At 41.0% G+C, this 25,917-nt stretch overlaps 2 protein-coding genes across 3 annotated transcripts; one reads left to right on the top strand and one right to left on the bottom strand.

Annotated features, from left to right (window-relative positions):
- Positions 1–3,456: 3,456 nt before the first annotated feature.
- LOC107306208 (granulocyte-macrophage colony-stimulating factor receptor subunit alpha-like) lies at positions 3,457–20,181 on the top strand. 2 transcript variants are annotated; one of them, XM_015849150.3, is made up of 12 exons: positions 3,457–3,562; positions 10,502–10,598; positions 10,767–10,900; positions 11,679–11,799; positions 13,998–14,127; positions 14,236–14,411; positions 15,082–15,221; positions 16,001–16,039; positions 16,763–16,895; positions 17,611–17,704; positions 18,289–18,370; positions 19,744–20,181. In XM_015849150.3, the coding sequence occupies exons 2-12, from the start codon at positions 10,511–10,513 to the stop codon at positions 19,810–19,812; spliced, it is 1,206 nt and encodes a 401-aa protein (XP_015704636.3). In that variant the 5' UTR covers positions 3,457–3,562; positions 10,502–10,510; the 3' UTR covers positions 19,813–20,181. The 2 variants fall into 2 exon arrangements, with proteins under 2 accessions (XP_015704636.3, XP_085407434.1); XM_085551308.1 differs by lacking the exon at positions 3,457–3,562 and adding an exon at positions 4,390–4,526.
- A 1,872-nt stretch (positions 20,182–22,053) lies between these two features.
- SLC25A6 (solute carrier family 25 member 6) lies at positions 22,054–25,824 on the bottom strand. The gene is made up of 4 exons (XM_015848484.3): positions 25,661–25,824; positions 24,030–24,516; positions 23,151–23,291; positions 22,054–22,706 (listed from the first exon to the last, which is right to left on the bottom strand). Exons 1-4 carry the CDS (start codon positions 25,769–25,771, stop codon positions 22,549–22,551), a joined length of 897 nt encoding a protein of 298 aa, XP_015703970.2. The 5' UTR covers positions 25,772–25,824; the 3' UTR covers positions 22,054–22,548.
- Positions 25,825–25,917: the final 93 nt, after the last annotated feature.

Below are 25,917 nucleotides of genomic sequence, written 5' to 3'. Positions count from 1 at the left end.
TCTTTTGGCCTTGGAGGTTCATGTTTTGAGGACTTCACAATGTTTTTCATAAATGAGGAACCATGGTTAGGTCAAGTTTATGTGTAGAACTGCTTTTTATTTTGAGACAAAAGCTTGGAATGAAATTTCAGACATCCCAATATAGTTACTTCATTATTAGACTTTTTTTTTTTTTCTTTTTACAATGCTGTATGTTTGATTATCAGATTAAATATTCCCAGGACAGTTTTATTGCACCAAGACCAACTGCCATGTAATTTTGCCAGATGTATTTCATTAAACCTTAAATTTAGGTGAACACATAAAATCTGCCATTACATATGAGCCCCAGTCTGAGAATAGCCACTGTAACACTTAAGGAAATATATAGACTTACCAGGAGACCAGCTCCTCAAATCAAAAGGGTGCAAGAAGAAAAGGAACAAATAACATTGTGTGTCCAAAGAAGGTATTAAATGTGGAAACTCAGATCTATACAGTTCTCACAAGAACTCAAGGGTGATGAGACCTGGCCAATCCATTCTGTAGCATCTTCAAAGTTGTGGAGACCAAGGAGGTCTTTATTGACTGGAGAAAGGCAAGTACTGTCCTCATCTTTGGAAAAAGTTCTGAAGATTATCCCAGGGAACCACAGGCCTGACAGCTTGGACTGTCACGATGGGAGTCCTGTTGGAGCACATTTCTGGGCACAATAAGGACATTACTGGGAGCAGTCAGTATGGGTTTTAAAAGAGTAAATACCCATGACAATTGGGGTACCAGAGGGTTCTATCCTTACGTCTATCCTGTTTGACATCTTTGTCAGTGAGGTAGAGGAGGTCTCATCGTCATGTTTGTGGATAACACCAGGTGACCAATTCATTTGCTCAAAACAGAGGCCACACAGGCTGAATAAAAGGTGAAAAACCAAAAAACAAAACAAAACAAAACAAAACTGAATTCATCAATTAATGACTTTTAATTTAAGTTGTCCAGAAAAGGAAAATTAGTGCTTTATTGTTGGTTTGTTTTTTTTTTCAAAGAAAAAGTGATATTATCTTTTTCAAAATAAGTATTGTGAAAAAATTTCCTGTGCATTTCTTAAAACTATGAATTACGCTACTCGCTGTCAGTCTGTTACAAAAGAGTTTCATAAAGCATTGGACAGCTTGTTGAATTCTGTGGAAATAATTGTTCCATGTGTGATCTAATCTTTTTTTTAATGAAAGGCTGGTGACATTTCTGAAACTTTTATCAGCCTAGTAGGCTTTTTCTCAGCAAATGCTAGTGCTAAACCAAGATGTTATTGTAATGGATGTTTCAGACCATCTAGAGTGAATTTCTCTCTTTTATTTATGGCAAACTACTCATGAATCGTCTATTAACATCTACACCAACACTGTGGAACACCACCTTCAAGAGTCCAGAAGACCACCTGTAGACCAAGAATTCTGGTTCTGGCAGAGATTTTCTTGGGGGAACTGGAGAGGTCTTTTTCCCTGCCTCATTGCTCCTGTCAGCTGCTCACATCGACAAAGCACAGAATAGCATATTACACAACATCAAAACCATTTCTGGTTTATCATAAACATCAAGATAAGCAGTGTGTCTGTTCAGAAACAGTTGATCTGATGGTTCCCAGGAGAAGGTGGGGGATGATGAAGGGAAACATAAAAGAGATAAGATGTCCTTGAAGGAAACTGGTCACCAATGGAGTCAGAGTCATGATTTTGTCTGCACAGAGAAAGCAGGGCACTGTGAAGGCCATTTGCCCTCATGGGAGGGACACAGAACCCAAGGACAACCATGGAGCCCTCAGGCTGTGATCTCTCTGGCCAGAACTATACCAGAGCATACAGTGATCAAGCATAGAAAGCCTCATCCCAAGAAGAGGGAAGAGTGATGCACACATAGCCCCAGTGACTTCATCCTAGAGCTTTGAAACATGTTAGTCAAGACTTATGTAGCTACTCTTTGAATAGTCTGAAAGTAATAATCAGATGAGACTGTTAGACAATCCTCAGGTTATTCACAATCTGACCAAACATGCCACTGCTGCAGGATGCAAATCCTTTTAACAAAATTAATTACCTTTTCCAGGAAAGCACACAGTTGTAAAAGTGTTCAGAATTGTCTCTGAATTCTTAATTGTTCCTTTATCTATTTCCTTCACCTGGAATTACTTGTCATGTTACTCTCTTAGGTCCTGTCCTTCAGACCTTCCTCGACCCTTTCCAGTGCTTGTTCCTGCTGTCCTTTTCCTAGGTGAAAGCCTAGGTGAGAGCAGGCTCAGGCCCACATCCTCCCCAGTATCTCTCACAAGGTTGGTTCTCAACCACCAGAAACAGTAAGCAATGCTTGTCTTGAAAATGTCTTGGAAAGAAAGAAATGAAACATATTGAGCTATTTTAGCTCCCACTGTCAGAATAAACCCAGAACAGACAGAATGAGAAGCCAGTCCAGAGAGGATGGCAAAATTATTATTACATATTGCTTTTGGCTGAAGCAGCACAAACTAGATATTCAGGCTGTTCCTAGTTTGTGTTTGTTAAGAGAAGGAACTGAACATGTAAGTCAGGCATTACCTTTGACTGAGCTGAGAAAGTACCTGTCATCCTATATCATCTCATTAACAAATAAAAGAAGACAATAACACTTAAGATTTTTTGTTTGTTCAAAATGCCGATATTTCAGGTTATTTTCAAAGTGATTAGCATCATTATCACACACACAAGAAAATAATAAAGTGAGAGACTTTGGTTCAAGGAAAGCAGGGTTAGAAATAATTCTTCCTCTAGCAGACTAAATGCTAAGGAGCCTACCCCACTCCCAAGAAGTTCAGGGAATTCTCTGTTGTTGTGCCTGTATTAGGAGTGAAAGGTGAAGAGTAATTCAAATCATTCTTGTATGTGAGTACTTGAAAACAAGAAATAAAAAGTCTTGCCTGAAGAACCACTAGCTACTTCTATATATATCATGTATCATAGAAAACAAACTAGGAAGTGGCTAATACTGAGCATGACTCAAAGCCACAGCTAAAGTTGCTGACAGCTAAAGCAAACATTATGGTTTAACTTTTCATATTTTTATGACATATTTTTACAAACTCAACATTCTTTACAGCCTGTTGGGTCTTGATAAAATTAAAGGGCCATGTTGTAAGAACTTCAAGCATTGACTTGTATAAAATTGAAATCCGTGTAACATAACTGCAATTATTCATTTCCAAAACATAGTATTTATGACCATTTATTTATTTGTAAGAGGGGTATTTATATGTTCCTTGTCACTGTATATGCATTATTTTATAATAATTTTGCATGACTGTTCATATAGCATAGCAGGAAGGAAGACTTAGTTGCGTGATCAGTTCATGTGAAATCATTTGCATCTGCAAATTAGGAAATTTAAGGAAGTTCAAAAGCTGTAGGGGAAATGATAATCTGAGTAACTTTCTGGTTTGCAGAATTTGCTATTAAATAGTGGCGCATTGTAAAAAACCTGACAGATCTAAACACTTGCAAGCTTAAGTGTCTTTGCAGCTCTGATACAAAATAGAGGAGGAGGGTTTTTCCACAAGGAGGTATGTGTCTTTGTGTCATCTATTGCTTTTTTCTTTTGCTGCAAAATAAAAGTGCACAGAATGCAAACATTTGCTAAGGATTAAGCTAGATCCATTTATACTAGAACATCTATGAAATCTGGATTAGCTTCCTGCTTTAGAAAGCCCAGAGAAAATACCGATACTTTCTACAAGATTCAGTCTATGAAATGCCTATTATGTCTTTTGCTCTGTTTGACATTTGTTATCTGACATTTTTTTTTCAGTAACTGAAAAAAATATTATTTTCTGCATCCTTGGGGATATTTGAATTTCTATTTCTTGTAAAAAAAAAAAAAAAAGAAAAAAAAGAAAAGAAAAGAAAAGAAAAGAAAAAAAGAAAAAAAGAAAAAAAGAAAAAAAGAAAAAAAGAAAAAAAGTTAGTCATATGATCATGGCATAGACAAGGCTGGATGGCATCTATGGAGGCTGGTGAATCCCACACTCCCTGTCCAGAATTGTCAGCTACAGCAGGCTTTCCAGGGCTGTGTCCTGACAAGTTTGGAGTATCTCTGAGACTGAAGACTCCACAACCTCTCTTAGTAGTTGTGACATTGTGTATCTACCTTTAAAGAAGAAATTGCTTTCTTATCTTTTAACGGAATGCCCTCTCTTTCAATTTGTGCCTATTGCCTTTTGTCTGATCACTGGGCACCACTGAGGAAAGTCTGGCTCCATCTTCATTATTCCCCCATGTTGTTTTATGTGCATGGATAAGGTTCCCTGGAGACTTCCTCTCTCCAAGCTGAACAGTTCCAACTCTCTCCACCTCTCCTTTTTATGAAGGCTGTTCTACTCCCTAAACTGTACTTGTGATCATTTGCTTGACTCACTTTATTGTATCTGTGTCTCTCTTGTACTGGAAAGCCCACAGCTGGACACAGGACCCCAGAAATGGCATCACCAGAGCTGAGAGAGGGGAACAATCATCTTTCTCATTGTGCTGGTAATACTTTGCTTAATGCATCTTACCATTAGCCTACTTTGCGGCAAGGGCACATCGCTGACTCATGTTCAGCTTGATGTCTACCAGGACTCCAAGGACCCTCTCTGCATAGCTTCTTTCCAGAAGGTCATCTTTAGTCTGTTGTGCTTGTGATAATTCCTCCCCATGAAGAAGAACCCCAGGTGCATTTTTCCTGTTTGACTTCGTGAGATCCTTGTCAGCCCATTTCTTAAGCCCATCCAGGTCCCTCTGAAGCAAAACAGTATAACGCTATAGCAACCATTTCTCTGAGTTTTATATCATATACAAAAATGGAAAAAACAAAACAATCTACAGGTTGAATTGATTCTTGGAAGACAACATTTAAGCATCAATATGAGCTCAATACTTACTTGTCTATTGTATTTTGCCTACACTTATTTCTATGCCTCCTGGTATGCTTAATGGTGATCTCCATTTGCCCATGATGTATAAGCATTGGTTTGGCTGCAGCACAGTTTATGTTCACACCCCCCTATGAGTAAAATTCATATTTTCATTTACTGAAGGGTGTCATGGGCAGGAATAACTTTCCCAGAGCCACTCCAAACAACAACAACAAAACCACTGGCAAAGCCAGGAGTTCAAATTAAGAAATCTTGGTCTCAGGTGGCTTTTACTGGTAACATCCTACACTCACAACTTGAGAGAAAAGAATGTACCAACAAAGAGGATGAGAAAATAAAGTGTTAAATCAGTATTTAATTGATGTCTCAGTAAAAACTACTATAGGTATTCCATAACTTCAAAATATGACCATATTTTCTTTCTGCAATGTTGATACAAAAGTCACTCCAAAGAATACTGAGTTTGCCCATGCCTTGCTACAAAAAATCAAACGTACATTCACTGTCATACAGTGAAAGTGTCTGTCTCCAGGGATATGATCGCTGTTGCTGAGAAGGACATGTTGTACATCTGGTAACAGCAGATAAAAAGCTTAGCAGTAATTTAGATTATTTCCTTGATAAGGTATTCCTAGTGAAAAATTAAACATAGATTCTATGTGCATGCCACTAAATAAAAGAAAGCCAGGACTCTTCATGACTCCAAGGTTAAGTAGCACTGGCAAGTTTATGTCCACTTAGTTTGAGTTGATAGATTAGCTTAAGAGCAAACCTGCCTTGGAGAGAGCTAAACTAAATTAGTATAGACGTCAGGTTCATGAGTTTCCTCTGTGTCTCTCCCCCATGCAGCAGCATAACTACATGCTGAGAGGCCAAGAGACTTTTGAAGCTGGCCAGGAAAGGAGAAGAAAAAAAGAAAAGGGAAAAACATGAGGAAACCCTACTTACACAGCGTATTTTTGTTTCTGTTACTGTGATCCTCCAGACAACACCCCAAATTGTTCTGGTAGAACTATGCCTTCCTTCTGACACCTTCACTGGTGAGGTCTGTTCAGAAAAGGAACAACAACAAAAAATATTGATTACCCAACATTGATTTCTTGTGCAATTTCTTTAAAAGTCAGTCAACTGTGAAACATAAATGCACTGGGAAGCAAAGTGCTTCAGTGAAATATCACTGAAGTCAATGAAAAAGATCTTTCTCCTGAAGAACACTTGTAGCTCCTGCTATTCCTACTGCAAGCCCAATGATATGCCCAGAGCCTGGACACAACAGTGCCAGCAAGCTCTCCTCTAAGCAGACAGGGCTGCAGATGGTTCATTTGGCAGTGCTCTAGATGAAAATTTCCACAAGAAAACATAGAGAATTAGCAGTATGGAAAGCAGGGTAGGCATGAGAGCAAACAGAAGGAGATGACAAGAATTAAGCAAAGACAATAAAGAAAAGGTGAGCAGACATTTTAGAGAGAGTAGGAAAACAATCACCTAAAAGTCAAGGTAGAGTGAGGAAAAAATACACAAGAAAAGACTAAGTGACTGAACAAAGGATATAAAATGAAGAAAAATATGGTTATGGGAAAAGAGGTAAAGAATAATAGGTGATCTTGATATTCCTGTGGAGATCACTGAGAGCATGGGAAAGTGAAATAACTGTTGAGACCAATATCTCATAGAACATTTCAGTACCAGTCCTCTGTACTGCTTGTACTTAAGATTCTGCAGTATCGCTTCCCAACAGCTGTGGCCACATTCTCTCTGTTGCAGAATGACTTAGAAAGAAAAGTCTGATGCTGAACAGATAAGCAGGAAGGTGTCAGTCTACCATGAAGACTCTATCCACTGATCCACCAGTGCTGTGTCCTGTCCTGTCTCTACTTCTGGATATTCTAACAGATGGGCCATGTTGAGACATTTCCATGAAGTGTGAGGAGCCCTTCAAACACATTCAAAACTCAAGCTTACTTGGATCAGAATGGATTTTTGCTTAAATCACAAATGGAGTCAGTCTTGATCTGTTCTTCTGAAGGGTCCATAAGAGTTAATATAGAAAAACAGGCAATTAACAGACTATTAGCAAGTTAATTTTTTTCCTATGTTCCAGTATTTACTAAATAGTCCTAGAATTAGCCCTAGAAATGCCTGCAATCAAGAAAATGCCTACAAGAAAATTGTACTTCTAGGAAATACTTAAACCAAAAATTCCACTGATTGTTGTGGCTTCTTCATGTAGAAAGGAACAGAGAGACAATTATTAGGAACAGGGAAATCTCTTCCATAGAGTTTTAACTTCCTCTGAGAAAAGAAAAAGAGTACCTAAGAAGCATTAAAACCAACAAGTTTAAAAAGATTTCTATCAGCTGTAACTAAAGGCACTGAAAAATGATTTAAGTGTACCAGGAGCAGTGAATAGAATTTAAACAAAAACTATGGACAGTAATGTGAACTTAATTAATGCATATAAAAAGACCTACATGTAGGTGTCTTGATATCAGAATACACCCCACACAGGATGTCTGCAGGAATGTTAGTTGGTCTGTTTCATTATCAAAACATAATGGCGCCAAGTCAAGATTGGAAGTATATCTTACGTCTTCTGAGGAATTCCTCTTCAAATAGGATCATTAAGATAGTACTGTCTCTTTAGGGAAAATTAGTCTGAATACCACACAAGGACAGAATAAGGTTCTGGAAGATATTCACAGCTTATGGAAAGAAATTTATAGGATCAAGTGATCAGAAAGGCTAAGAGTTAATCTGTTTACTGCTTATTAATACGTAGTTATTAAATCAACTAAACTGCACTTTAAGACGTAGAGTCATGCTGTCAAAGATAGCCATAAGGGGGGGATAAGCAAAGGGGTAATAAGCAGCTGGATTCAACACAGAAGCACTGCATTAAATTACAAAAATTAGAATATAATTACATTGATAAGCAAATCTGATTGAAAAATACATTCTCAGATCAGGAGTCACCTTTCTCTGTCATCTATGAGAAATTTGTAAGTATATCTATAAAAGATAGGAACAAAAGTTGGGAAAATCACTTAAAACATGTGACTTACAAAAAAACTTGATGTAATAGTCATATACCAAAAGTGTGAGTCTTCAACTCAGACAAATATCTGTCTGCTAATTTTGGATTAGGTATTTGTGAAGCAGATTTAGCACTTTCCCCAACTTCTTAAGTGCATTTTATAGTCAAAGTTCAACTGTGGATCAGTTTTTCTGTTAGTTTAAAATTGTTATGGACATGGTCCTGTAAGGCAGCACCAAATTTTTATTATGAAGTATACATTCTCATGCTTTATGCCCACAGTAATGTTCCACAAGGCCTGGATCCAAAAGAAACAAGGAACAAAGAAAGCATAGGAAAAATTGATCATGTTTAATAGTGGGATGTGGGAAACTACAGCTAAGAAATGGGATTATTTAGTACACTCGGTTCTCCATGAAAAGGGGTGAAAAGTGAGGAACCAAATTAAGAAAAAAATAAATGTATTTAATTCAAGTTAGTCAGGAACTGATAGAAATCTGAAGTTTATGATGAATGCTTCTATTTGGGATATTCAGTACAGTAGAAAAGCATCTGAATCTAAGGTTATCTGTAGTCAAATGGCCTGTGCTAAGGCTCATCAAAGTTCCAGCATCTTGGGCACCTTTCTGAATGGAAAGCTTTCCTAAGCTGGTATGTGGTCAGAAAAGAAAAGAAGAAAAGGTGATAGTAAATAATACTGGAACTGACAGAGTCTTAGAATCATAAAATCATTAAGGTTGGAAAAGACTTCCAAGATCATCCAATCCAACTGTTTGCTTACTAACAATATTTCCACACCAAATCACGTCCCTTAGTACAACATGTAAACATTTCTTGAACACTTTGAGGGATGGTAACAAGCACTTTGCCTGTAAGAAGAGAAATAGAAGTAACTTAGGGAATTGCTTTTAAGCCATGGTTGTCCAATCTTTTGGATTGCCTTTGTCCACATATAAAATGCATAATATAGTTAATGTACATGAGTAACAAAACTTCTTCATATATATATAATTAAAACATAAAAAGGAGGGCAACAAAAAAATACAACTAGTGTGATAATTGACCATGATTTTGTGAAACACACATCAAATACATATCACAAAACTCATTAAAAATCTATATACATGTAGGTAGGTTAAAATGTTATTGACAATCATTGCATTTTACTCATCAACACATGTACAGTGTAATGCACAGAGACATCAGTTCAGCTTAATGTGTGTGGTGGGTGCAAGAGCTGTAACTAGTACTTCACTGCATGCGTCTTTCCACAGCATTCCTTTGTTGCCTACACAGTTGGCACTTGAGCTATGCTCAATGAATTAATGGAAAATGTTGTTAAAAATCATATAATAACAATAAAGTTTATAATTTTGTGGGACTACACTACTAGCTGCCCAGGGCTGCATGTAGCCCATGAGCTGTGGGGTGGACAGCTCTTGTTTCAAACATTATTAATGTTTTGCTATAAGAATATTTGAAACCAGCCTCAAATTCTTTTCAAGCAAAACTGTACATTTGCCAGAGTTAAGAAAAGTAGGTCAATATTTAATTCCTGCTAAGATCTGGCAGATACTCAGATTTTTCTCCTTCTGCTTTGCATGGACAAGTCAGAACTCATGGTGTTTTCCATGCACAACTAAGGTGCAAACAGAAGGAGGAAAAAGCTTTTAACTTGCCTTGGTGCTGATGCTGGGTTTAACAGAGCACTCCTGGAGAAGTGAGTCACCCACAGCCTGACACAGCTGAAAACCAAATTGCCTGCTTCCCAAAAGATGCCTTCACCAAAGAGTTGAAAGCCAATCTAGGTGGTCATTCCGCAGAAGAAGCACTGCATAATGTGACAGTGGCACAGGTTGCCCAGGGAGGTGGTGCAGTCACCGTCCCTGGAGGTGTTCAAGAACCATGTGGTTGTGGCACTGAGGGATGTGGGCAGTGGGCGTGCAAGGGGGTGGGTTGGGGTTGGACTGGATGATCTGAAAAGTCTTTTCAACCTTAATCATTCATTCTCAATCATCCTGGAGATGTTCATGAAACATATGGATGTGGCAATGAGGGATGTGGTTAGTAAGAATGGTGGGAATGGGTCGATGGTTGGTCAAGATGATCTTAAAGGTCTTTTTTAATCTTAATGATTCTATGGTAAAATTGGCAGGGCTGTTCACAGGATCAGAAAGCAAGAATGCTTAGCTTTTTGATGGTTAGGGCAAATATTTCAGAGAACAGCAATCCTAAGTCATGGTCCTTGAGCTGTCAATGAGTGGATGTGTAGTAACGAGAGTTAGTGGCCTCTTCATCTGAAACTGCTGTCTTGCAGATGATAATAGTATAGTAGTGAGCTCACTCAGGTCTTTTAAAGAATAAGTGCCTACCAGAAATCCTGAAGCACAGCCTTTGCTCAGCTTTTCTGAAGAATATGTTCTAGGGGTGAATTAAATAGCTTTCATTTGCTCATTGTCATGAAGAAAATGAAGATTTGGAGCAGAAGATGATCTTTGATGTAATTTTCTTTTGTTTAAGTTTTTATTTTCTTTTTGCCCACTGTATCTTTACAGAGAAGAAAGATGTTTGATGCTCTTGGACTCACATGCGTGATTTGTTGGTGTATGATGCTATTTTGTCCTTTACATGCCGACCTCCAGTGTTTGGGGTGTAAGTATATTTTTATGCAGTCTGCAGAACAGTGTTTAATTCCTCATTTATTAGAGTTATTTGATATTAAGCTGGTAATAGTGAATTTAGGCCTCAAATATACTATACTCTCAATTTAACAATAACAGCACCATGCCCTAACTTGAACTTATCCTGTAACCATTTCAGTGGGGACACAAGAATTTCTTATCTCAAACTTGACACTGGATCGGAGAAGAATGGAACTGTCCTGGCAAAGCAGCAAGAACTTCTCCAGTTACAAGTGTACCATGGCTGCAAACTTTGAACACAGAGAAATGGAGGTAAACACGCTGTTGATTGAGATAATTTATAGGGAATGAGCCTGTAGGACACATTTTGTTACAAGCTCATGCTATCGTAACAGAAAAGTTGAGGAGACTATGGGCGAAAGGAGGAGACAGAGAGACAGCTTATTTAGAACAGCAAAGCGGAAGCTTAATTGGAAATATGTACTACAATAACACACCATTCTGTCACAGATGATTTTAAATCTAACACCATAGATATATTTCTTAACCCCTGTGGAGATCAGATGAAGAGTTTTCTTTAATTGGGATCCTCTGATCTAATTTCATTTCATTTCTCCTATTGATTCAGCATATTCTCTTATGTCATTGGGTTAATATTAACTTTCCTTAACAGTCATATGCTGGTGTAGAAATCTTTTTGTGTAGTTGTGATTTCAATTACACAGTTCCATTCTAGATTATCCTCAATTTGTAAAGAAGAAAGTTAGTCCTTGAGCATAAAAAATCCACAGGCATTAGAGGCAGTGGCACAGGCTGCCCAGGGAGGTGATGAAGTCGCCATCCCCGGAGGTGTTGAAGAACAGTGTGGATGTGGCACTGAGCGACGTGGTTAGTGGACACAGCCGGGGTGGGTTGGGGTTGGACTTGATGATCTGAGAAGTCTTTCCAACCTTAATCATTCTGTGATTCTACACATACACACTAAAATTTGGCCATAGAAGTTACTGCTGACTGTCCCTTTCAGATCCAGCATTGTCTGAAATAGCAGAGAAAAATCAGAGAAGCAAAATATGTACATGTTATTTTTCAGGTGAAGAACAACTTGTGCAGGTTTGAAGTAGAAGACAGTGTGCCTCTGTACAGAGGAGCAGTCTTTACCATGACAGTACCAAAGACAAACATCTCAAAAGTTTGCCCATTTATCCCTGCAGGTAATGCTCATGGTCTGGGTAAGGTTTTCTCCTTTTACAGTCTTTCAAAGGTAAATAATACCACAGGAAACAGTTCTTTAAACAGTAGTTAAATATTATCTTCTATTTAAAATGCTTGTCTTTTTGAAAATTGGTTTAAGCCATTTGTTCTCTACTGACCATTCTGCAACAGAGGTGTTACAAAAACTATATCAATGACTGTGTTATTCCTTTTCTTGCTAGGGCTCCAAAACTCTGCCAAATTCAGGGTGATTCAAGTAATTGTTCTGGCTGCTTCACCACTAAAGTCACGGGTTCACATACCTGGGTTATTTCAGACTTGGAAAAAGTGATAAGTAGTTTGCAATCTTTTCTTGAGGATTCCACCAGGGAAACATTTTCACAGTGCCCTAAAAAATACAACCCAGGGCATTGCCTTTGAAATGCTCTTCCCCACCTGGACCTCAGGTCCAGGTATGCAGGTATGCAGGTCTTCCAGGGGGACTCCCACGTTTCTCAGGTGCCTTCAACATGAGGTGCTTAGGAGTTACACAGAAATGTAAAAACCACTTGGGTGGCTGAAGTAGAGGCACACCACAGAAACAAGCAGAGAATTGGCTGAAGAAGAAGGAAGAATGAGGCTGAGCACATCTGCACAGCCCAAAAGGGAGCTTGCAAAGAAACAAGGTTCCCACCTGGACCTTCTCCAAGAAAGGAATGAAGTTGCACTCACTCTTGTCAGGATGAAAAGCTCTAGCCAGTGGGCAATTTGATCCTCTTCTGATCCTCTGGGAGAGGATTCTTGATCATTAGTCACAAAATGAGAACTACTGTTCTCTGTAGCACCAAGGATGGTGTTAAAAGCCAGCATGCCTTTGCTTACCTGTGTGAGTGCTCTACTCACTCCCCAAGTTCAGACATAGGCAAAATACAGTGGGAGTCTGGTTTTCACTGAGCTATCATTCCTAATGCAAGCAAAAATTGGCTGGAGTTGCAGGTGTAAGGATGTGCCAAGAGAACAAAACCAGGAGGAGAGGAGAGGAGAGGAGAGGAGAGGAGAGGAGAGGAGAGGAGAGGAGAGGAGAGGAGAGGAGAGGAGAGGAGAGGAGAGGAGAGGAGAGGAGAGGAGAGGAGAGGAGAGGAGAGGAGAGGAGAGGAGAGGAGAGGAGAGGAGAGGAGAGGAGAGGAGAGGAGAGGAGAGGAGAGGAGAGGAGAGGAGAGGAGAGGAGAGGAGAGGAGAGGAGAGGAGAGGAGAGGAGAGGAGAGGAGAGGAGAGGAGAGGAGAGGAGAGGAGAGGAGAGGAGAGGAGAGGAGAGGAGAGGAGAGGAGGATTTGTTGGAAGGGACCCACACAAGTCAGATTCCACTGCCTGACTACTTTACAGCTAACTCTCAGCCTCTCCTCACTGTACATGCCTTCAGCCTTCTTAACAGCTTTGGTGCCCTCCTCTGGGCACTTTCAAGTTTCTGAAAGTCCATGTTGTGTTGTGGAGCCCAGAACTGCATGCAAAATGTGAGGTGGGACCACACTGGTGCTAAATACAGAGGGATTATCACCTCTTGTGACCAGCTGGCCATGCTGTGTTCAATGCAGCTCACGATGCAGTTTGCCCTCTTGACTGCCAGAGCATACTGCTAGCTCATGCTGAGATGCTGTCACCAGCGCCCACAGTCCCTTACTGCTGAGGTGCTCTTCAGCCACTCCTCACCCAGTCTGTGCCTGTGTCCAGCATTGCTCTGTATCAGATGCAACACACGGCATTTACCTTTGCTGAACCTCATGCCACTGATGATTGGTCAACACTCCAGCATATCTAGATCCCTCTGCATGGCCTCTTGTACTCCAGGGAGTCAGCAGCACCTCCCAATTCAGTATTGTGAACAAATCTGCAGAGAAGACTTTCCACTGCAGCTTCCAGAACACTGATAAAAATGTTGAACAGAACTGACCCTAGAACTGAGGGACCACTACCAATGAATGGCTGTCAGCCAGATGTAGCCCCATTCACTACAACCATTTGAACTCTGCTGTTGAGCTGGTACACCTCCCAGTGTAGTATGAACTTGTTTACCTCATAGTTGGACAGCTAGTCCAGAATGATGTCATAAAGGACAGTACCAAAAGCCTTACTGAAATAAGATTATGTCTGCTGCCATGATTCTCTACCTTGGAGCTGTCCACACATTTTTTCCTCATAACGGACATTGCTATGTTTGCAGGCATTAATGGGTCAGCCATTGAGAACTTCTCCTGCGTGATTTATGACATTTCCCTCATGAACTGCACTTGGCAGGCAGGCAGGAATGCTCCAGGAGATACCCAATATTTTCTCTACTGGCAGAACTCGAGGTGAGTAGGTCTTATTGAGTTTTGGGTAGTCCGAATTCTCCACACATCACTCTGCCTACAATTAACTAACTAAAACCCCTCACTCTATATCTGTTCTGTTACCTACAGAGATGATGACCAGACAGAATGTGAGCTTTACATTAAAGATGAAAATAACAGAAACAGGGGATGTAAATTCCAAAATGTGACAATTAAAGATAAAACTACTTATTTCCTGGTGAATGGATCCCACAAAGACTTCCTGATCCAGTTCTACGATAATTATACAAAGCTATACACAATTGGTAAGTAGTCTCTTTTATTACTGCTGTACCAAAATGGAAAAAAGAGAGCCGGGAATTCTTCTATGAAGGAAAAAAAGAAAGAGAATAAAACCACTGTGTGCAGCTGTTATAGGACTCTATACAGTAGTACAAACTTGATTCCTGATAGCTGAAAAGATAGAATTCCTGCAATTAACTGAAATGAACATAGGACTCAAGTGGAGAGAAACAATGGTGAAAAGGTTTTGAGGGCAGCTTTCCTGTGGGCTTATTTCTCCACCCCAGTAATTCCATGTCTGTAGGAGCCGCAAGGGCATTGTGCCCTAAAACCAGATTCAATTTGCAGATTAAGACTGTATTAACTAAATGGATACCCGTAAGTGATTGATGTGTTTAAGTTCTGATAGCGATTTGGGGAAGGATCCAGTTGCCTAAAACCACGCCCCTGGGGACATTTGAGACACCTTCAGACATCCAGAAGGTTTGTAGATGTAGGTCAATAGTTTAACAGTTGTAGCATCATAGTCTCTGATTTTCATACTGTGTTTTACTTGTGTTTAGCAGATAACATTTTCTTCTACCATCAGCACACAGCTGAATTAGTTGCCTCAGCTTCTCATACATTTGGCTAGTAACATGTGAGTTATAGTTGATTATTGATCGTGTCTACATGAATTTCATTTCATTCCAGAAAGACTCCCGCCTCCATTGAGTGTCACTGCCAACTGTACTAGCAATCCAGGAGGTTGCATAATTAGATGGCAACAACCCCTCCTAAGTCACGTGGAAAACGCAGACTGTTTTGAGTATGAAATTAACATAGAAAATAAGGTAAAAACAATGTACTAGTTTGCATTTGGCACCATACCTAGCCACATGTATCTAAATAACATGCAAATGTCTGTTCTGAGTTTATTGACTTCTATCAGATAAGCTGTGGCACGTTCTCCTGCTCCAGTCCTGCTGTTGTAGCTTACACTGCTTCTGACTTCTTTTCAAACTAATATATCATAGAATAAGTATCACAGAATCATAGAATGGCTTGGGTTGGAATGGACCTCTAAAACGACCTAGTTCCAACCTCCCTTCTGTGGGTGGGGCTGCCGCTCACTAAATTAGGCACTGGGTGAGTGGAGGTACCAGGGATACCCACATGGCGATGGCAGATAAGACTCACACATTCTGGACAGGCCAGCTGAGGCCAGGCAAAATACTATGCAGCAGCTGTAAGGGGCACTGCAGGGCTAAGTAAAGGCAGCTCAGTAACACCCACCTTGTCCACAGCAGACCAATGACTTCCATCCATGTCCTAGGCTGAGAAAGCTCATCTCATAATGAGTAATGGGGAAATATTAATCTTTATAATGCATCATACACAACAGGTTTATTTTCCTTACTTTTCCGTAATGCCTGCTGTCCTGCTGACATTACATGTAAACGTTTTCTGGATCCTATCTTTTCAACACTCTCTGGAATCCTAATCACAACCACTGCCAGTGATATTGCTTGCTAATTTCTACACCTATGTTTCTAATCTTAAATATTTCAAAATGTTCAGGATCTTCAGTCCACGTTAATGCCTTTTTTTTATTCTTGTTTTTATTTTGCAGGACAAGATCCCAAAAGAGAAAAAGGATCCTCCTGTAATTGTAAGTATTTTTATCACAACAAACTTGCACTTTTGCCCTGTTTATCATGTAAATCATTGTGATATAGAGTATAGCTGTCCCTGGAACTGTAGCTTTCCATCAACATAGGAGCTGAGGAATATATTTTCCTGTGGCAGCATCACGTGTAAGCTTCTTAATATTTCCCTTTTGGATGGGAATAGGGAAAACTTCCCTTGCACTTCACAAAAAGTCACACTTTCCATTTGTTTCACAAATAGATTTTAAGAGATCTGTTGCTTTTTCTCCTTCTTTTCTCTTAAATAAAAATTGGAAATATTTTTTTCAACATGTATTTTTGTGGATGAATAGCACTGTAGTTCAGGGCAGAGAGATGGAAGGGACATCAAGATCTTCAAAATGAGTGAAACTGGGACTCTGACACAACCTGTCAGTCTTACCCTTGCAAATGGGCAATTCTCAGCCTTGCAAGCATCCACGACAGCCTCCAGGCTTTGCATAAAGCACCAGGAGGCTTGATGATCCATACTTGGTGTTGGATTGTCTCAAAGGCATCAATTCTATTTGATGAAAACAGACGCAATCCAGGGAAGTCTTTGCATGACTCGCAGACTCGGAGGCTGCTTCTCCAGTTTCAGCTTTCTGTCCTGTTTTATATATATACACGTGACGAAGGAAACAAGATGATATCCTTAACAGAATAAATTTAAGCAAATGAAATACAGCTTCTAACTCTGGTTGTAGGTAGCTGAAAACAAATATGAATTCAAAAGTTACAACGCGAAAGAAAAAAACATTCTGAAAATCAGAGCACGTGGAAAAAGAAGATGTTCTGTAAACAGAAAGTGGGGGGAATGGAGTGACCCTATAGAGTTTGGTAAGACTGTGAAATACTCTTGTAATCGAGGCTGGGTTAAGGGATTTTTTCAGTATTAATGTGTTTGCCAACTTTTCTGTCTGTCTCACACTCACAGATAGGAATAAAATCTTAATTCTCACTCAGTGACATGGAAGGAGCAGGGTGGAAATTATTAATGAAGTGCTTAAATCCTTTGGCAACAGATGCTGGTGGCCCATGAATAACTGTGTTTGTGATGGCAGCTGTGACACAGACTGCAGGATCACAGGAAGCGGCTGAGATGTACCCAAATTGTCTTCTGTCAAAAGTTCTGAAAGTCCCCTTAAATCTTCATAGAATCACAGAATGGCCTGAGTTGCAAAGGACCACAATGATCATCCAGTCTCAACCCCCTCCTATGTGCAGGGTCACCAACCAGCAGACCAGGCTGCCCAGAGCCACATCCAGCCTGGCCTTGGATGCCTCCAGGGATGGGACATCCACAGCCTCCTTGGGCAACCTCTTTCAGTGCATCACCATGCTCAGATTCATCCTCTTTGTTCTGAAAGTCCCTATTCCCTGTTTCCTGGATGTTCCTCTAATAGTCCCACCTCTATCCACGCTTTTCATCCCAAAGTGCATTAAATGCACCTGAACTTTTGAACAAAGTTGTGTAAGATGCCGAGTAGTTGAGATGCAATAGGAGTTAACGCTTTCTGGCAGACCGCTGACATTTCTCTCTTGGATGTTTCAGGTGGAGAGAAAGATTACTTTCTTCTTGTGATTTTACTTCTGATAGCACTCGGAACGATCCTGGTGATGCTGCTCCATTATTGCCTTTGCAAGAGGTAAACCAACCTTCTTAATGTAGGAATTTCGATGAAACATCCCTCCTGCGTAACCTTGAAGAATCTGATCATCACCGTTGTTCAGGATTAGCAGCACTATGGTTTTGGATGGCACTGTGGTACACTATGGAGGGACAGATTGTTAGACTTAGTGAATCGTTCCACCAAATCCTAAAGAAAAATGTTTTTTGTCTTTATTTCACGTTATCTTAAAGTCACTGGCTTCACACAGTACCAGAGAGCGGGGTATAGAGATTGAATGCGTCCTTACATAGATAAAACTTCTTGCTTACTGGTGGAAGTTATTTATGTCAAGTGGGTTATTTTAAGTCTTGCTTAATAAATCATTCATTGTAACTTCAATCACAAAGTAAGCTGAGTTACCCATTGGAGCAGTGTCAAAATAATTACCCCTCAGTTAACATTCAAAGCATTCTAACTCCCTCTCACTTAGTGATTTGTAAGGCAATAAACAGCACTCCTAAGGCTCAACACAAAACATGCCGTGTTGCATCACTAGTATAGAATCATAGAATTTAACATCATCATAGTATTTTATTTACAACCCCATTTTCTCTCCAAAGGTACTGCAGTTCAAAAAGAATATTTCCTCCTATCCCACAACCAAGAGGCAAATTCAATATGGCCGCTGAGGATGATATCCAGGTATGCTCATCCGTTCAATCACATCGGTTAACTGTATTTTACCATGAGCTACAGGCATGAAGTATTGCTGTGTAAATAAGAAAGCCACAGTAGGCTCATTAAAAACTGATGTGCCCCTGTGCAAAGTTAGTTGTGCCCTATGTGACTGTTATGTATAGCAATTATCTTCTGTGTACTCAAAGCCATATTTTACAGTTAAAATTAACCAAGACAGGTAATTTCTGTACATGCTGATTTTGGAAGTTTGCTGTCCACAGTTCAAAACAAACAAAAAAATCTAAGTGAGAAAGTACTTGTCGATAAATTATTTGTTACTTATGTTGGTATAAAGTAACTATTAATTGCTAGTAAAGCAGCAAACAGCCTTTAAAAAAAATCTGCAGACCTTTTAGATTTCCTGTTTTTGCTGAATGTGTGGTTTCTGTACGTGTATGACCAGAGCTACACAGAGCTTCTTTGGCTCTGGGGAAACCTCACTGTGGCCTTCCAGTACTTGAAGGGAGCATATAAACAGGAGGGGGACCAGCTGTTCACAAGGGCAGATAGTGATAGGAGAAGGGGGAATGGTTTTAAACTGAGACAGGGCAAGTTTAGGTTAGAGATTAGGAGGAAGTTTTTCACACAGAGGGTGGTGACGCACTGAAAGAGGTTGGTTGCCCAAGGAGGCTGTGGATGCCCCATCCCTGGAGGCATCCAAGGCCAGGCTGGATGTGGCTCTGGGCAGCCTGGTCTGGTGGTTGTTGCATAAACACCAAGGCTGCAAAGATCATTTTCAGGTGTCTTACCTGCCTGAACACCTAGACTCTCCTTTGCTTAATTGCCTTAAAAATGAATTTTTAAATGAATCAAGTTAGAACATGTTATCCTAGGAGTTTCTCCACTGAATAGCAGTTTGCACTTGCTTCTTTAAAGAGTACGTTAAAGTACCGCCAGCTTTCCTTTTCTAATTTGGGTCAGATCCTACCAACCAACTCAATTCATCAGACAATTTGTTTTCCTACAATCATCCACTTTATTTCAGCGTTATTCCTTCAGTTTTTGGTCATCTTGGCCCATCCTTTGCTTTGCAAGCATCTCTTATATCAAAATAGCAAGACCAGGGTGCCTTTGGAACTGTGTATCTCAGAGTCTCATGCAGGTTGGAAGGGACCTTAGAGATCATCGAGTCCAACCCCCGGGATTTGAGCCTCCTGTGTAGCAGAGCGGCACTTCTACCACTTGCGCCACAGGGGGATTCGAACCTGGGCCTCCGGTGTTGCAAGCGGCATTCCTACCACTACGCCACCGGAGTGGTAGGAATACCCCTAAATGTTTTCTGTGAGCACCAACAGTTTACTGTATGTTAAAAGCTATTTCTTCTCCCCTCTCCTTAGACAGAGGACGTGCCTCTACCTCAAAAAAGTTGTACTGAGGAAGCGACTGTGATTGAAGAGGTGACCTAATCTTCCAGAAAGAAAACAGATTTAGATTCAACACAAAAATCACACGCCTCCAACAGCAATGGGAATCACTGAAATACCATGAAGAACTTCAGTGGCATAGCTAAAGTCCTCCATAAATTCAGGGTAACAACTACAGGATTTGGATTCAAATCCATGATAAGCTTTACTAACTTGGTTTTAAGCAGCTCATCACACCAGCCCATTTCCTTCCAAGTGTGCAGGTCCCGTTTCCAAAGCTATTACAAATATAGTCTTTTTTTGTTAAACCAATTCCCAATCCTTTCCTGCTGTAAATATCTTCCAAAAGAACCTCATTTCACCAACTATGTGCTTCAATAAGGCAGAAAACAAATGCTTTTTTTAAAAGTCTCATTTATTGTTTGCCTCTTATGTTCCCACACTGCATAACCACATTGAAAAATGCTGCTGGATGACTAAGGGAAGCGACATACTAGAAAAATAAACACCGAGAGGTACATGCTGAAATGCACAGCAGAAGTAAGTTGCATTTCCATTTAAGTAACAACCCACACTTGCATTGATTATTTACTTCCCGATTAATACCTGATTATATTGGCGGGGCGGTGAAAAAAGATCTCATCCCCTTTTCAAGGGTTGCTTGAGTTAATTGTCATGCTTGCTTCTTCCTCACAAAGTTCGGTCACCATGCACTCACAGTAAGGTTATATGAGGGGCTCTATCATTATATACCTACCTTTTAAGCCACCGACATAGAAAATAAGCCTATGAAATATATTTACATACTCTTCCTCTGTCCCTTGAAATCAATAGAATTTGAACTGAAACAGCAGCTTGACTGGAAAGGTCAGCATTGAGTGACCTGCTCACACCACAAGAGCAACTATTACTAAAGAAGATTAAAAAAAACAACCAAACACTTGCAGTAGGTACATAAAATTTGCCATTAGCCTGTGTACAGAGTAGCTATGTCATGTACTTACATTCATAGAAAGATGCTGAAAGCAGTGCTTGCGCCATGGAACATCACATTGGTGCAAAATTACCAGCCAAAGCCATGTTATAGATTTTAAATATCTCAAGTAGCAACCTCAGAAGGCACACAAAAAAACCTCCAGATAGCTCAGTCAGCCTCCAATGACTCATTACAATGACATTTTCACAAACACAGGGTGAGTTATAAGACCGTACTGAAAGATAAACACCTTGTTTTCATTTACTGGTCCCCCTATCACATCTTTGCAGATGACAAAGTACAGGAGTAAAATCATATAAAGAGCATAGATTTAGTTTCTCATACTGCTTTTTAAGATTTTTTTTTAGTCTTCAAGCCATCCTTAAAATTAGACAGGATTCAGAATCACAGAATTGTAGGGGTTGGAAGGGACCTCTAGAGATCATCGAGTCCAACCCCCCTGCCAAAGCAGGCTCCCTACACCACGTCACACAGGTAGGCGTCCAGGTGGGTCTTGAATATCTCCAGAGAAGGAGACTCCACCACCTCCCTGGGCAGCCTGCTCCAGTGCTCCGTCACCCTCACTGTAAAGTTCTTCCGCACATTCGTGCAGAGCTTCCTATGCTGTAGTTTCATCCCAGTCAATTCAGTCAATATTGAAGGCTGGCTGACTTTTACCTTTACAGCTACACAGGACCACGCACATTCCCTGTTACATATCCATATCGACTTCACCTTTTAGAATTAACTTTAGATTAAATTCTTTTTCCCAGAGCTACTGGCAACTTCTAGAGATAAAAGCTCAAGTGGCATAATCAACACTTCCAAATAGCAGCAATAATACTCAAAGGTTAGAAGATTTTAACCAGGTCCCTGGTTTTTTGCATGAACATATGTTGATTCCTATATATTGATTTAAAAAAATAGATCCCATTTTAAGACTTTTCCAAGAGCAAAAAGCATTCACTGCTTTTCGATTGCCCTTGGAACTTCGGGTGGTTGTAGGACTACAACAGAAAAAACCCTCATTTTACATCATATGAAAAGCTGCAAATCAATTTGTAAGGATCATGCAAAAAGCCACTTGCAGCAGCCCATCATACACTATCAGGCACAAAGAAGGGGAGTGGTTTCTATGAGTACAACCCATGCTTTTTTCCTCCAAGTTCCCACATTCAATTTTCCTGAAGTAAAAATCAAACATCCTCTTACAGTACAGTGTAAGCGTAGCAGAGGAACCATTATCTGAAAAAGGTTAGCAAAGAAACGACGTTTTCCCAAAGCTTTGATGTAATAACTTCAACACGGACAGAATAAGTATGTTTATTGGTGTTTTTTTTTTTTACAGCAGAATGCCCCAATTTAAGAACATAATTGCTAGATGTTCAGCTGTGCAAAATGGTACATAGTGCTTCAGTACAAGTGGAAAAGAACATGATTTGTTAGCAGGTATTTTCAAATACAATTTTATGGTCCTAAAAGATAGGACTTGAAACTGAGGACTGATCCACGAGCATACTTTTTTTCCTGCCTTAATTGGACCCAGCTGCTTTGGACCCAAAACCATCATCACTGATTTTTCACCGCTGAAAAAATCATCACACTGAACTGCCAGATTCAGTGTCTTCATGCAGGTTACCGTGAAATGGATCAGTCCTCTATGTCAGTTTCCAGCCCCATCTACAAGTATCAGCTGGCTCCGATAAATAAAACTCACAGGAATTTCTTGAAGGTCAATGGTCCATAATGGTAGTTATTCTACATGATCTGCTCGACTTGATTTCCAATTTTAGTTAGGCTGCTTAAATGACTTTCTTGAATTCATCGTACAGCACGAGCACGAAAGCACCCCCCATGCCTCGGAGAACATTAGACCATGCACCCTTGAAGAAGGCCTTGCCTCCCTCATCCCTTGCAATCTTCCGCCAGCAGTCAATCGTTCCAGAGTACATGATATCAGCTGTAGAGAAAGAGTAAAGAGGGATTTTTAACTTCCATATTTCAAGTGACTCTAAAGACAGCTCTTCCACTTTTCCAGCTACTTTATTCCCTATATCTCACTTTAACACACTACCAGTTCAGGTGACAGGAAAAAAAAAACCTTCCTGCCTGCTTGTCAACCTACTAAGTTATGTCATAAAATAAAAGCTTTAATTGCTCTTAGGACAATTATACTGTCACCTACTTGCTTTCACTTCGTTTGTTACCACAAACGACCAGTCCATTTACTACATCTATAAAGAAAGACCTCACCATAACTCCTAACTCCTCACAAGCCTTTTACTATCTGCATTGCCTCACACTACTTGAACATAATAGCAATAGAATCAGATTTACACAATAAAAAACCATAAGCCCCGAGGGATCACCGTTAGCACCATATAATGACATGGTAACAGCCTACCTCCTTTGCGTCCTGACTGCATCATCATCCTACGCCGCACTGTGTCAAAAGGATAGGAAACCACACCAGCCACAGCAGTCACTGTCTGTGCAATCATCCAGCTGATGACAATGTGAGTATTTCTGGGATCTGGCAGCATGCCTGCAAAGAAGAAGCTAATTAGCTTTTTGGCTTGCAAATCCTCCTCCAGTTCACAGCACAACAGCTACTTTACCACAAAAAGCTACCATGAAGCGCTGCAAAGCAATACTTTAAGCTGTAACGAGACACTTAAAACACATTAAGCATGCTGAAGCAACAGAGAAATTAATAAAGAAGCGCACCCATTTACTTGTCACTGATCAAAACACATTAACACTTAGATACCAAGATCCTTTCAGACAGGCACAGAAGTGTTCTAATTATTTTCTATTTGTTTATAGAAGTAAACATCATTTAAATAAATCAGTCTCTATGAAGTTTATTAAGCTGCACAGATCAATTAACTCTAAGCCAAGCTTAACAAACAAGTGCTTTACAGAACACCTCATATTCTGCTAAATACACTTCAATTGTTCTAAAAGAACTACAAATTCTCAGTAAGAAATTACAAACTTTGAGTATTTGTACCAAAACACTTCCATTAGGAAAAAGTGCAGCATTCTAAAGGCAAATGTAATGGGAAAATCCTAAAGCAGCCTGCACCATTAATGCATGCTGAAGCTTTGCCCTTGGAGTGTTACTCTCAGTGCAGTGCCACTCCTGTTGGCAGAGATAGGCCTCTTCCACCGTACTTACATAACTACAGAGGTCACAAACAGAAAACAACACAAAAGAACAGGCAGAAGCAGGCAATACAACTCTACAAACACGTTTATCAACACTCTCCTGAAACTTTACCTTTTGCTGTATCATAGATTCCAAAGTAGGCAGCCCTATAGATGATGATGCCCTGGACAGAGACATTGAACCCTTGATACAAGCCACGCAGGCCATCAGACTTGGTAATTTTGACTAGACAGTCCCCGAGACCAGAGAATTCTCTGTCTGCACCAGCTTTGCCAACATCAGCTGCCAAACGGGTTCTTGCAAAATCCAAGGGGTAGACAAAGCAGAGGGAAGTGGCTCCAGCTGCACCACCAGAAGCCAGGTTGCCAGCAAAATACCTCCAAAACTGAGTGTGCTTGTCTACTCCTCCTAGGAACACCTGCTTATACTTATCCTTGAAGGCAAAGTTGAGAGCTTGAGTTGGGAAGTATCTGATGACATTTGCCAAATTCCCTCGCCAGAAGGACAACACTCCTTGTTCCTTTGGGATGCGCACTACACAATCGATGATACCCTTGTACTGCTTATCAGCAGCGATTTGCTTACTTGCATGTTGCACCTGCAAATAAAAATATGCATTACGTAGAATCACAGAATGGCTCGGATTGGAAATATCTTAAAGTGATAGGACTAGAGGGAATGGTTTCAAGCTATGGCAGGGGAAATTCAGGCTGGACATTAGGACCAGAGGGAATGGTTTCAAGCTATGGCAGGGGAGATTCAGGCTGGACATTAGGAAATATTACTTCTCAGGAAGGGTGGTCAGGCAGTGGAATGCACTGCCCAGGGAGGTGGTGGAGTCACCGACCCTGGGGGTGTTCAAGGAACGACTGGATGTTGTGTTGAGGGACATGGTTTAGTGGGAGCTATTAGCAATAGGTGAATGGTTGGACTGGATGATCTTTTAGGTCTTATCCAACCTTGGTGATTCTATGAAAGATCCTCTGGTTTTAACCCCTCAGCAATAGGCAGCATTGCTCTCCATTAAGTTTTTGGCTCTATGCCTCAGCCAGCCCTCACTGCAGCAGGGCCTGAGTCTGCTCACAGCATAACACAGGGAGCTGCCCAACCTGAAGGCCTGTCTGTCACAGCAATATGCCACAGCTGTAAGAGCCAGTTTCCAAGAAAACCCAAGGTCAGTCGGATCCTTAAGACTACAGATTGTCTGTTTATAGTTTAGCGAAGACAAGGCGCTTAATAAACTCGAAAACTAAACCCTTATGTTACACACAGACAACAGGGATCGCAGCAAAGAGAGAACTGGAAACTAAGAGAGAACTAAGAACCAACGCAAAGCCGGAAGTCCCTTCTTAGTTTCCCCACAGCTCCGGCCCAGGCCCTTCACGAAGGTCACCTTGGGTTGCGGGGTCAGCCCGGGCCGCTCTCCCACACCCCGCCCTACTACCGGCTCCACGTGAAGGTCACCAAGATGGCGGCCGCCCCGCGCAAGGAAGTGACACCGAGACGCGCCCCCTCCCGCATAGCGGAACCGGCTTCCCCGCCATGCCCCCCGCACACGTGACCTCACCGACCACCCCCTCACGCTCGGCCTTTGTTCCTCACAGGCGGCTGCAGAGCGTTGTTACATCCCCCCACCTCCTTCTCCACACCCTCCGTGTCTCCTCAGGCCCTCACAGGGACAAGCGCCTCCGTGGAAGGTCACGGTCGCCTTCACTCCCTCCAGGCTCGGCCGCGTCACTCACCTGCAGCAGGAGCTTGACTCTCTCGATGGGCGCTACCGCCGTCTTGCTGATGGCGGCGGCGACGCCACCCGCTAAAAAGTCCTTCAGGAAGGAGATGGCCTGGTCCGCCATGTTCACGTCGCAGCTGCCTGGGAAGAGACACCGCCACCGCTCAGGCAGAAAGGGCGGGACCGCCGCCGCGCAACAGCTAAATGCCGGGCCATGTAGGACCCGCCCCACAGCTTGTCATTGGCCTCGCCTCAGGGAGGCGGGGTCGG

Source organism: Coturnix japonica, chromosome 1, assembly GCF_054131305.1.
Source record: "Coturnix japonica strain WE chromosome 1, WE-NBRP24, whole genome shotgun sequence".
NCBI lineage: Eukaryota > Metazoa > Chordata > Aves > Galliformes > Phasianidae > Coturnix > Coturnix japonica.
The sequence above is the reverse complement of the archived record's forward strand: the minus strand, read 5'-3'. Positions and strand labels throughout refer to the sequence as shown.

What these genes read in the sequence shown, in the direction of transcription:
- LOC107306208 (XM_015849150.3), top strand. Translation starts at nt 10,511, where the DNA reads ATGTTTGATGCTCTTGGACTCACATGCGTGATTTGTTGGTGTATGATG. An exon ending in GAGTGACCCTATAGAGTTTG is followed by an intron (nt 16,896 to 17,610) that starts GTAAGACTGTGA and finishes TGGATGTTTCAG; the next exon opens with GTGGAGAGAAAGATTACTTT. An exon ending in CCGCTGAGGATGATATCCAG is followed by an intron (nt 18,371 to 19,743) that starts GTATGCTCATCC and finishes CCCTCTCCTTAG; the next exon opens with ACAGAGGACGTGCCTCTACC.
- SLC25A6 (XM_015848484.3), bottom strand. Translation starts at nt 25,771, where the DNA reads ATGGCGGACCAGGCCATCTCCTTCCTGAAGGACTTTTTAGCGGGTGGC. An exon ending in GAGTCAAGCTCCTGCTGCAG is followed by an intron (nt 24,517 to 25,660) that starts GTGAGTGACGCG and finishes TTTTATTTGCAG; the next exon opens with GTGCAACATGCAAGTAAGCA. An exon ending in GCAGTCAGGACGCAAAGGAG is followed by an intron (nt 22,707 to 23,150) that starts GTAGGCTGTTAC and finishes CTTTCTCTACAG; the next exon opens with CTGATATCATGTACTCTGGA.